The sequence below is a fragment of the Entelurus aequoreus genome, linkage group LG18 (genome assembly GCF_033978785.1).
Source record: "Entelurus aequoreus isolate RoL-2023_Sb linkage group LG18, RoL_Eaeq_v1.1, whole genome shotgun sequence".
NCBI lineage: Eukaryota > Metazoa > Chordata > Actinopteri > Syngnathiformes > Syngnathidae > Entelurus > Entelurus aequoreus.
Window position 1 is genome coordinate 40,320,421 of NC_084748.1, and position 13,389 is coordinate 40,333,809.

At 41.3% G+C, this 13,389-nt stretch overlaps 1 protein-coding gene across 4 annotated transcripts in view; it reads right to left on the minus strand.

Annotated features, from left to right (window-relative positions):
• The window catches only part of sorcs3a (sortilin related VPS10 domain containing receptor 3a), a 712,571-nt gene that overhangs the window by 70,308 nt on the left and 628,874 nt on the right, over positions 1–13,389 (minus strand). For all 4 annotated transcript variants that reach the window (XM_062027155.1, XM_062027158.1, XM_062027156.1 and 1 more), the window contains exons 17-18: positions 12,585–12,698; positions 10,267–10,438 (exon numbers count right to left, since the gene is read on the minus strand). In XM_062027155.1, coding sequence (XP_061883139.1) covers positions 10,267–10,438; positions 12,585–12,698 — 286 coding nt within the window. The remainder of the gene's footprint in view (positions 1–10,266; positions 10,439–12,584; positions 12,699–13,389) is intronic.

Sequence of the window (13,389 nt, forward strand, 5' to 3'; positions counted from 1 at the left end):
GAGTACAAGATAGGGGTCAAACCGATCACAGGAAATAGGCAGGAAATAAGCTATACACTGAGTAACTGTCTTTGTGTAAAAAGCCAAGATGTAACATTCTTAGCAAGATCAACACTATTCATGGCACTGTCAATTTTGCTTTTTTCTGACATTACACAAATTCTAATAATAATATTGTCTTGTTGTTCAGTATTTGAGTGTTACAGAAGCCGAAGACTTAAAACAGTAAGTTTTACAGTGGGACAAGTGGGAGGAGCCGCAGCCCCGCTTTACTTCGTACGTCTTTCCTGCTCGGTGCCAGTATGAACCATTTGCTTGCCTAACAGAATTGCGATTGCAACATCTCGTGGGCACATTGAGAACAGCTGTTTATTTCTTTTAAAAATGAAGCTCATTTTTACACTTAACAAACTCATCTTGCGGGCCGGGTTAAACCCATTCCCGGGTGTATCCGGCCCGCAGGCCACATGTTCGATATTCTAATAGCTTTTTTCGAGGAAGCAGAAAAATTCGACAGAACATCAGAATAAATCTAACCCTAACCCTGAACGGTCAGGACAGGCTATTTGTTCAGTTAGCCCAACCTGAACCTAATGCTAACACTAAAGCTAAACCAACTGCATGTATTTTGTGTCATTGCAATGAGATCATCACTGACATTTATTGCTTTATGTTATTTACTGTGGAAATGGACCGGATGGACTCAGTTGACCATCAGCCTTCTTTGAGAAGGTGTATTTCTGGCTGTTCTTTGAACTTTGAACAGGCTTGTCCAAACACTCGTCTGGAAAGCTGTCTTTATTTATTTTTTTCAGTCGAAAGTCACTCTTGTTTGTATCTTACAGTCTAACAGTTTTACTTGCACTTTTGTTACATAAAAAAACACAATTTATATTGTAAATGATTAAATTATTATATTGTTTATTTACACACAAAACCTGATTTGAATAAATTATCTTGATCTTTAAGGTGCGATTGAAAGGCATACAGATTTTCAGTATATCTATTTAACTGGGAATTTAGTAAAAAAGGGCAAAAAAAGGCAAAAATAAATGTGTTTTCATGCATTATGTTAATATATATGTATATGTATACATATATATACGAATAAATATATATCAATTTACATGTGTGTGAGGGTCGTGTCGATACCAATATTGTAATTGCGATACCGGTACCAGAATGTATTTCAATACTTTTAAAAATAAAGGAAACCAGAAAAAATTTCATTATTGGCAGTATTTTAATATACAATCTTATGATACATTAAACATAGGTTTCTTATGGCAATCAAATAATAATTGTGTCATTATATAACATTGTTAGCATACTAGACAACTTCTCTTAAAAAAAAAAACGGTTAAAAAGGCTCCCAAATTGGCTGCTGAAGTATGCAGTATTATGTTGTCAACATTATGAGGGACAAGCGGTAGAAAATGGATAAAATATGTATGTGTGTTTATTTGCTATTAATATGTGCTTACTTTCTGCTTTAAAATGTTCTATCTACACTTCTGTTAACACTTAATAAACACTTTTCCGCTGTTTAGATACTTTACATTAGTTTTGGGTGATACTAGAAATTTAGATATCAATCCAATACCAAGTAGCTACATAGTCATACATTGGTGATAAAGTTAAAGTTCTCCTGTGTCTAGGGACGTGTTTCCTGAGTTTATAAACAATAAAAAATGACAAACGATTTTGTGATGATAAAAAATATCCATGTAATTATTGTAGTATTGACTATCGACTGGTCTTGTACTTGGTATCGTTACAGTCGATGTCTGTGTAGATCCACCCATGACATTTGTTTACATTTAGGTGCGCTAGCATTTGTTAGCGGTGACGCCAGTGAGCTACTGTATCCTCCTACGGTGTGTAGTGAAGCATGTTTAGCTATTCCTCGTCCTGCAGGGATGATACTTGTAAGAAACGTACTTTATTTGTCGCCATGGAGACGAGGATTAGTGATTTAGAAGTAGCTAAAACACTGCTGACTGTTGATGGACGTTAGCCGCTAGCTAGCTAGCCATGTCTTAAAGCACTTCTTCCTGAGCGGCACTTCAGTGTTATAACTTCAACTTTATCTTTAAATGTTAAGCCAAAATGCGTTCGTTCTCCCTTTTCTGTCTACACACTGTGTCTGCTTGTAAGTACTCTGTGCGTGAGCGTTGCCCAACATGCACTTCTGCTCATACAAGTAGCAATGCCACGAAGTGACAATGGCACGCCGTCATGTCCGTAAAAAAAAAAAAAAAAGTACTGGTATTTTTAAGAGGCAGTATATTGTCATTTTAAAATAATTCTTAGTACAGCTATATCGTACAACTCGTAATGTGTATATTTATGTGTACACATTATAGTACTATATTAATAAACAGATGGAAATGTATTACCACATGAACACACAAAAGTTACGAAAACAGGTACCGTTGAGTACCAGTATCGATTCCCAGGTACCGGTAAATGGTACCGTATGTATATGTGTGTTGGACTATATATGTGTATAAATATATGTGTACAATATATATGCATATAATATATGTATATTATATACATGTATATAATATAAACTACATACTGTATATAGTATATAGTAGTATTTGATTTATATCCATCATATACATTTATAATATACATATATACATAAGTACATACATATATATATACACAGGTATGTATGTATATATGCGTACGTATATATGTATGTATGTATGTACATATATATATATATATATATATATATATATATATATATATATATATATATATATATATATATATATATATATATATATATATATATGTGTGTACATGAATATATATATATATATATATATATATATATATATATATATATATATATATATATATATATATATATATATGTGTGTGTACATGAATATATATATATATATATGTGTCTACATGAATATATATATATATATATATATATATATATATATATATATATATATATATATATATATACATATGTACATACATACATACATACAAACATAAATATGTACGCATATATACATGCATACATGTGTATATATATATATATATGTATGTACATATGTATATATGTATATACATATAGTTTATCTTTCGTACATTTTAAATAGTCATAATGCGGTTAATATGATAATTGATAGTTATATACAAACGTATATATATATACATACGTATATACATACATACATACATACATACATACATACATACATACATACCAGTGGCGTGCCGTCACTAGAGGCAGGGGAGGCACGGCCTCACCTGCCATCATGGAAAGAAAAAAAAGAGTAAAAAGAAAAAAAAAAAATTAAATTGTTATATGTATCCAGTAATTATACTAAAGTTATTTTCCATTAAACTTCACCAGTTTTAGATTATTTTTATTTTTATTTTCACATTTGCCGTTCAAATACTGAGAAGAGACGGTGCGGTGATCAGCAGCCAGTTGAGGCACGTCACTGATTTGTGCCTCAACATGGATTGTGCGCAATGACTCGGCTAACTGCTGGCCTGCTGTGCAGTGAGACCGTATTGCTATATGAATTATATTATACATTTCCATAGTTTAGTTAGCTGAGGTATATAATGTACAGTGTATTTTGTCAACAACTGTATGTGTGTAACGTATTTATTGTGCTGAGCAATCATACAACTGGAGGCTCGTCTCATAACCCCGCCTCCTGGTGCCAAGCACCTCCGCCGCAGAATGCACCGCCCGACGGGAGCGCCACACCAACCAAAGCTAGTGATGGGATCGGCAGTTCTTTTGACTGTACTGAATCACTAGAATCAGTTCCTTAAATTGATTCGTTCAAAAAATTCTTCTCAAAACAGCCTGCCCTACACGTTACCCTCCGCCCCTCCCCCTCGCGTCGCTGCTGCTCAGCCTGCACGGATTTTCTTTAACCTTATGTGTTGAGATAATGGGGACGTGTGTTTGTTTTCATGTGGCTTGAGTCAACATTAGCCGTTAGCTTGGAGAATGAATGGAGAACGGATGCCAATGGCATGAAACATATCCCCGCGACGGGGGGGAGAATCACTCGCGGCATTGGGGAAAGCAGAGCAGAGAGCGAGAGCGTTGACGTTCACTCAGTGATTCATGTCGTTAATCCGCGGTGAACGAATCGTTCGCTCAGTCCCTCCCCCCGCCCTCTCTTTGGCTGCGTCGTTCGCCGACGTCGAGGGTTCAGGGAGTCACAGAATGCGCCAGTTCCACTCATACCGGCATGGTCGCGGCGGAGCTCAACTGAACTGAGAAAGGAACGAATCAGTTCATGAAGTGATTCGGTTCAGTACGTTCACTCAAAAGTTCACTCGTTCGCGAACGACACAACACTAACCAAAGCCCACACCCAAACCCTCCACGTGCAAGACCGAATCCACCCCAAAAAAGTCACTTAACAAGAAGCCAAAAAGTGCAAAAACAACAATGCTCGCGCTGCAGGAGCCGCGAACGACCGCAGGGACACAACATTAGGTACACCTGCACTGCAGGTTCATATGTTTGTAAATCTGACTGTGATGATGCAGTCGTGCCTCGTGCATCAACCTCACCGCACGCCACTGATACATACATATATAAATATATATATATATATATATATATATATATATATATATATATATATATATATATATATGTATGTACATATGTAAATACATATAGTTTATGTTTCGTACATTTTAAATAGTCATAATGCGGTTAATATAATCATTGTTATGTTGATTTGTCATTGGCTTTGTTGCGTTGTTATCTGAAGAGAAAAAAGACAAAGGAAAATAAAGAAACAAAACATCCCGTTCTCCATTTAATTAAAACAAAAACGGTTTATTTCCCACACCTACACTAGACATGGCGTTTATTTTTATTTTTTTAAATTGTACAAAATAGAGCTGTAAATTATTTTAAGTAGGGGGAGATCATAGCTGGCACTGCTGTGTGAAGATTGGATTATGCTACTTGTGATTTGTTTTAACATTGGTTTCATGTTCTTACCATGGTGTATTCAATAGTATCAAATGCATTATAGCCATGATATTAACAAGGATGCACAAGGGACAAACCCTCATACTCCAAAGCATGTACAATATATTTGTCTCTCAGAGCGTGCGGGAGCCAAAATTGGGCCCCAGCCACCCAGAGAGCCCTTCCCAAAACAGTAGGTGCGGTGCCCAGGGAAAAAGGGACCACCAGCCCCACGCAGCCAGGCCGGTCGGCGACTGGGCCCCTGGAGAGAGGGTCCAGACTGAGGCCAATGGAAAAAAAACTCATAGCCATAGCACACATAAACGTGTGCTATGGCTATGAGTTCTATGAGTATAGCTACATTAAAAGAGCAGAGCAGATGCAACCAGCCACTTCTACACACAGTCACAAATGTAAAACGCTATCGTCTGCTGGGGTGTGGGGAGCATTACCAGAGACAGGAGCAGACCCAACAAAGCAACCATGAGAGCCGACTCCACCCTCGGCCGCCCACTAACTCTCGGCCAGTGTCAAGTCTGCATGGATGAGCGAGGATGCGTCCAAGAGCTTGTCCGTCCCGACGCTCACCGCTTGCTCCACAGCCTCCAGTCTCTCCAATCGCAGAGACCCAGCAGCTGGTCTCCATGGCACGTTATGTTGACATCCCATTTCGGATCGGATGATTTTTAAAGTAAAAGTGGACTTTTTTTGCGTCATGTTGTTGGAGTCGCATGGGCTGTGCATGACCAAAGATTGTATATTGAGAGAGGATGATCTACGCATGGTGATGCACAGCGCACGTGATGTCCTAGGCAAAGTACAAACCCCGTTTCCGTATGAGTTGGGAAATGGTGTTAGATGGAGATATAAACGGAATACAATGATTTGCAAATCATTTTTAACCCATATTCAGTTGAATATGCTACAAAGACAACATATTTGATGTTCGAACTGCATTAGTGCCCAAGGCATGGGTAACTTACACATCTGTGAAGGCACCATTAATGCTGAAAGGTACATACAGGTTTTGGAACAACATATGCTGCCATCCAAGCGCCATCTTTTTCATGGACGCCCCTGCTTATTTCAGCAAGACAATGCCAAGCCACATTCAGCACGTGTTACAACAGCGTGGCTTCGTAAAAAAAAGAGTGCGGGTACTTTCCTGGCCCGCCTGCAGTCCAGACCTGTCTCCCATCGAAAATGTGTGGCGCATTATGAAGCGTAAAATACGACAGCGGAGACCCCGGACTGTTGAACGACTGAAGCTCTACATAAAACAAGAATGGGTAAGAATTCCACTTTCAAAGCTTCAACAATTAGTTTCCTCAGTTCCCAATCGTTTATTGAGTGTTGTTAAAAGAAAAGGTGATGTAACACAGTGGTGAACATGCCCTTTCCCAAATACTTTGGCACGTGTTGCAGCCATGAAATTCTAAGTTAATTATTATTTGCAAAAAAAAAAAAAAAGTTTATGAGTTTGAACATCAAATATCTTGTCTTTGTAGTGCATTCAACTGAATATGGGTTGAAAAGGATTTTCAAATCATTGTATTCCGTTTATATTTACATCTAACACAATGTCCCAACTCATATGGAAACGGGGTTTGTATATTTAACATTCAACAATGTATTCACCTAAAAAAAAAAAATCCAGAGGACATGACCCCAGTGTCCTCAATGGTAGTTACGGCCATGCACACACATGTATAAACAAACAAATCCATACTTCGGCCAGCAGGGCAGCGATCCAGCCCCGGAACCCACTGTTCACCGAGAACCAGCCGATCACTTCCACCCCTCCCAAAGGTCTGGCCGTACCGCCCTTCATACCCAGTGGGGGTGTGAAGGACGGCAGCAGAGCGCAAAGACAGGCCCGGGCCGACACCCGACAAGCCAACCAACACGACAACAAAGGACAACAAAGCCGGCAAGTCCGCCAGCCCCGACAACCACCACGTGCACAAACCACAATATCAGCCACCCCCCTGCACCGGACTCAGCAACCACGGGCGCCCACAGCGCAAACAAACGGCAGCAGAAACAACGGCTGCAATATCCTTGACGATCAGATCAAAACGACTGAAAAACCGCCACCGCCAACCACACGCCAACCACTCTCCAACAGGACTATGGAGACCAGCCAGCGCCAGTCAGCCGAAACAAATGTACAACATGCAAATAAGAGACATCAACACTACCCCCCACTAAAAAACTCAACTCCCCGGTCAAAACCTTCAGAAACACGCCATCGCGTCAGGCCACGGACACAAACCCCACAGCACAGGAAGCAAAACCCTCGCGATGCCACACAAACCGCAAATGAAGGCAACCGACCACCCAATCCAATCCATGAGTAAAATAAACCAAATAATGTGTGTAATAATAGATGACAAAGTGAACTGAAAATCTCATAAAAGATATGCAACATAAGGTGGCAAGAAATACTTCAATAATGAATAAAGAAAAATATGTAGAGATATCAGATAATATCGGACCGTCGATATTATCGGCCGATAAATGCTTTAAAATTTAATATCGGAAATTATCGGTATCGGTTTCAAAAAGTAAAATGTATGACTTTTTAAAACGCCGCTGTACGGAGTGGTACACGGATGTAGGGAGAAGTACAGAGCGCCAATAAACCTTAGAGGCACTGCCTTTGCGTGCCGGCCCAATCACATAATATCTACGGCTTTTCACACACACAAGTGAATGCAAAGCATACTTGGTCAACAGTCATACAGGTCACACTGAGGGTTACCGTGTAAACAACTTTAACACTGTTACAAATATGCGCCACACTGTGAACCTGTCACCGCCTGCTGCCACCTTGTGGTTTGTATGCTCAGTTTTCCCTTGTTGACCTGGCTCTTACTTTTTGTCTTCCTCAGAGTTCCTGTGTTTTCCTGTGGGCGGAGCTGCAAGACGTGCACAGCTGTGTTTAATCTCACCAGCACTACTTAAGCAGCACCCGATGGCACTCGGCTAATCCACTCCTTGACTCTGATCGAATGAAGACTCCTATGCTCCTTGTATTTTTGCTACGTAACATCTTGGCTATTTCCAGTGCCATCCAGCTTGGTAAGTACGTTGATAGTTTGCACGTCTTGCAACTCCGACCCAAGTTTAGTTAGTTTGTATATTAGCTTTTGTTCTTTTTGTCACGGTGCTCTTTTTGTGTTCTCTGTTTCGCACAGTCGCTTTTTGTTATATTCTATTTGTGTATCGTTGTTGTGATCGCTTCTTTTGTTAAGTAAAGAACTATTTACTCACAAATCCATCTGCATCCTTGGGTTCCTCTGTTCCACATTTAATTGAACTGTGACAGAACCCACACCAAACAAGAATGACAAACACATTTCGGGAGAACATCTGCACCGTAACACAACATAAACACAACAGAACAAATACCCAGAACCCCTTGCAGCACTAACTCTTCCGGGACGCTACAATATACACCCCCCGCTGCCCCCTACCCCGCCCACCTCAACCTCCTCATGCTCTCTCAGGGAGAGCATGTCCCAAATTCCAAACTGCTGTTTTGAGGCATGTTAAAAAAAATAATGCACTTTGTGACTTCAATAATAAATATGGCAGTGCCATGTTGGCATTTTTTTCCATAACTTGAGTAGATTTATTTTGGAAAATCTTGTTACATTGTTTAATGCATCCAGCGGGGCATCACAACAAAATTAGGCATAATAATGTGTTAATTCCATGACTGTATATACCGGTCGGTTGATATCGGAATCGGTAATTAAGAGTTGGACAATATCGGAATATCGGATATCGGCAAAAAATACATTATTGGACATCTCTAAAAATATGTTCTGGACCAAAAAACACTCCATATTCTCTACTGCTCGCTAGTGTTACCATAACTTAGTTATTGTGCAGAAATATTGGGAAATAATAATAAAAGTACGTTTATTCACTTTTAGCAGTGACAAAAGCGCTACAAAATATGCATTTAACCAAAATGCGACTTGTCCAGGGTGTACCCCACCTTACGCCCGAATGCATGCGGAGATAGGCTCCAGCACCCCCCGCCACCCCAAAAGGGACAAGCGGTAGAAAAATGGATGGATGGAAGAAGATGAAGTGTTTATTTTGTAACGAAGTAAACACTGTTTTACCGTCAGTTCAGGTGATATAAGTTTGTTAATATTGCTGGTATGCACATACAGTGACTCTGGAAAAATAGATAGTGTGCATTAACAACACCATAAAAGGCGACATATGGAACCATACTCTATACAAGTCAACAACCATAAAGCTTTTGACTAGCGGTAGCGCTAAGATGACAAAGTTTTTAGACACTTTCCGTTTAGTACAGGGGTGTCAACTTCAAGATCCTGCTCGCAAAGGAATAATCTATGGCCCCCGGGATGATATTTGATTAGTATTAGAACCGGCCCGCAGGCCACAGCCGCCTGCTGCTGTTTTGCACGCACCAATACTCCATCAGTGTTGGCGCTAAGAATTTTGCAAAATGGGGTCCCAGGGACCCCATTAAGTCATAAAAATGCGGTCCCACAGTACATTTTTGGGGTCCCACTTTTTTGTAACCGTTTTGAAAACAAATGATAAATGTATGCATTATCTTGTTATATCTCACATTCTATATTGTGTTTTGGAAAAAGGTTGTCAAAAACCTTACTTAATTCATAAAAAAAATAATAATACAAAAGAAAACACATTTTTATGCATATGTAAATGTATTCAGTTATAAACATTCATTCACTTTCTTCTTTCCTTCATGGATTTAAACTTTACCGGTGCCGGAATTTTTTTCCATATTTTTTATTGTAATATTTTCAGAATGTCTTTGTTCTATTTTTGGCCAAAGTAAGACAAATAAAACAATCCGAAGTTGTCTTTATTTTTTTAGATTTCATGCCATGATTTTAATAGTCCGGCCCGCGTGTGCACAGATTTTCCTCCATGCGGCCCCTGAGCTAAAATGAGTTTGACACCCCTGGTTTAGTAGAACTTCGCCCTCCTAGTCAAATACTGTATGTAAACCCGATATTGCATAACACTTGGGTGTTTTTTGTCAAAATACCAAAAATAAAACACAGCAAAAAAGGGTGATGTTATAAGAAAATGTTGACGAATTAATGATAACACAATACTGCCCCTTGGGGCAAGTGTAATCGAGGCCCCTCTGACCTATGGCAACTATTAAACTGTATGATCAGGTGTTTATTATTAGTTTTTTACTGCCCACGGGTAAAAAGAACACAATTTATTGTTGGTCTTGTTCTCACCTCGTCCAGATGAACCAGGAAGGTCACATTAGTTCCCAGGTTGGCAGCCAGTCTATCATCTTTGGTGGTCAGCAAAAGTCCCTTGGGAGATTTCTTTGGGCATTGTTGCTTTCTGGCTGTGTACAGTTCTTTCACTCCATTGGTGCAATTATTTAACACCACTTTACGATACCTAAAAAAATAGAACGGTTGAAAATGAAAGCTGTTTTTGATATGCTACTGCTCAACTTTCGGTGTGTCGATGATCGGTTGTTGGCCTTTCCTTTTAATAAATCTGCAGGTGGTTAGAATAAGTGGATAGCGGAGGATGATTTTCTTAGAAATATCGCTTCAGAGCGCAACTGTGATAAGTAGCTCCACCACTAAGTGTCAGAATAATTGTATATAAGTTATCACACAACTTGTTTGCTTTGAGTTCAGGTTTGCCATGCGGACTGTGGTTACGATCCACTGGTGCTTACAAAGCTGTCTTTAATCTTATCAAGCAAAAGGTAGACAGCTTGTAAACCTCCACCCTGTGCGATGGAATGCGCCGTAGAGGTGTCGGTTCCTCAGATCTTGGACAGCCAGAGGAAGGACCTTATCAAGACCCGAAATCTACAAGCAGAGAGGGGGCAAACCTGACACTGCTCCAAGCACCTTTTTGTTTGAACTGTTTATGACCCTAGAAATTCTGTCCATAAAAGTTATGAACAGAATCGGTGACAGAATTTCTAGGCGCAGTCAAGGCGTTGAGGGGATCCGGTTCGGTGGCTGCGAGATTAAGTCTCTGCTTTTTGCAGACGATGTGGTCCTGGTGGCTTCATCTGGCCAGGATCTTCAGCTCTCGCTGGATCGGTTCGCAGCCGAGTGTGAAGCGACTGGCGTGAGAATCAGCACCTCCAAGTCCGAGTCCATGGTTCTCGCCCGGAAAAGAGTGGAGTGCCATCTCCGGGTTGGGGAGGAGACCTTGCCCCAAGTGGAGGAGTTCAAATACCTCGGAGTCTTGTTCACAAGTGAGTGAAGAGTAGATTGTGAGATCGACAGGCGGATCGGTGCGGCGTCTTCAGTAATGCGGACGCTGTATCGATCCGTTGTGGTGAAGAAGGAGCTGAGCCGGAAGGCAAAGCTCTCAATTTACCGGTCGATCTACGTCCCCATACTCACCTATGGTCATGAGCTTTGGGTTATGACCGAAAGAACAAGATCACGGGTACAAGCGGCCGAAATGAGTTTCCTCCGCCGGGTGCCGGGGCTCTCCCTTAGAGATAGGGTGAGAAGCTCTGTCATCCGGGGGAAGCTCAAAGTAAAGCCGCTGCTCCTCCACAACGAGAGGAGCCAGATGAGGTGGTTCGGGCATCTGGTCAGGATGCCACCCGAACGCCTCCCTAGGGAGGTGTTTAGGGCACGTCCGACCGGTAGGAGGCCACGGGGAAGACCCAGGACAGGTTGGGAAGACTATGTCTCCCGGCTGGCCTGGGAACGCCTCGGGATCCCCCGGGAAGAGCTGGACGAAGTGGCTGGGGAGAGGAAAGTCTGTGCTTCCCTGCTTAGGCTGCTTCCCCCCGACCCGACCTCGGATAAGCGGAAGAAGATGGATGGATGGATGGATGTTTATGACCCAGTGCAGCTGCTGTATAATGAGACCCCTCCCCTTAGAAGCAGCTGCAGCTAAGTAATCAGGGAATGCCCAAATAAAGGAGGAAGCGTGGAACCCTTTCCTCAGAGCGTAGGGCGATACTGTACGAGGGCGCGGGTCGACGCGCTCTCCTCATGAGCTAAATTGAATCCTGTCTCTGTTTGATTTCTTGTTTCTTGTCTTGTTTAATAGATAGTTCGGTGTTTGAACCTTACACTAACTACCATCAACTTCCTTTATAAATAAATAAATGATACATGGGTTATACTTGTATAGCGCTTTTCTACCTTCAAGGTACTCAAAGCGCTTTGACAGTATTTCCACATTCACCCATTCACACACACATTCACACACTGATGGCGGGAGCTGCCATGCATGGCGCTAACCAGCAGCCATCAGGAGCAAGGGTGAAGTGTCTTGCCCAAGGACACAACGGACGTGACTAGGAAGGTAGAAGGTGGGGATTGAACCCCAGTAACCAGCAACCCTCCGATTGCTGGCACGGCCACTCTACCAACTTCGCCACGCCGCCCCATTAATTCTGTCTGATGTTTGTAATACACTAAGGTACATGCTAAAACATAATTAATGACATAAATAAATAGAAGAATTACGAATGTGCAGGGAAAAATAGTGCCAATATGCTAAACACGACAGCAGTACCTCATCAACTTGTCAAAATGTTAGGCTAAATACTCACCCTGTGCTGTTGAGATAGTTTTGACTATGGCGACAGCTTTTGGTGGGGGAAGAAGGATTGAACCAGAAGGCGGGTCTGCAGTTCCCATCGCTTCGGCGCTCATACCCGTAGTCACTGAGAGACAATGAAGTGAATTAATTGACTCATATTATGCTCAACATATGGTGAATGTTTATTTCCAACTTGGAGCATGCAAACCATCAGATCGGAGTGAATAATGGTTGAGAAAGCCTTAGATAAACATTCGCATGTGGACTGGAATTTGTTCTCTCCCGAGAAGAAGCAATAAAACCAGGCTTCGGAATGCCTGAGTTATAGCGCTATTCTGGCGGAGAGATTCCCTGTTTACCTTAAACGTGAAGTCTACACGTTATGCTATGCATCTGTGTTAGAATAATTATGTGTAGTTATCACACAACTTTAGTATGCTTAAAGTCTGTTGCTATAGTTATTAGCTATTGTGCTCAAGTTAGATTTTTGTATCTGTGCAAAGCTGGCAATCCAAAAGATTGCCAGCCGTCTCTATCAGTGTTGTGTCCAGACTCGGCCTGCTGACTGCCAAGGTCGAACACCGCCGTGACGCAGACAGGGCAGAGACAAGGCGATATCACCAGCGTCAACACATTTGCATTTTGGTATAATCATATATTGTGTCTAACTGGAGTTGTCGAGATCACCCCCTTCCCTCAGCGACAGCTTCAGTGATGTAACAGGGACCTTCCAAAAAAAGAGAGGAAGCACGCGGGCTGGACTTTTAGAACGTAGTTTGGATCTGTAACTAGAATACAGCCCAAAACACGCGTCT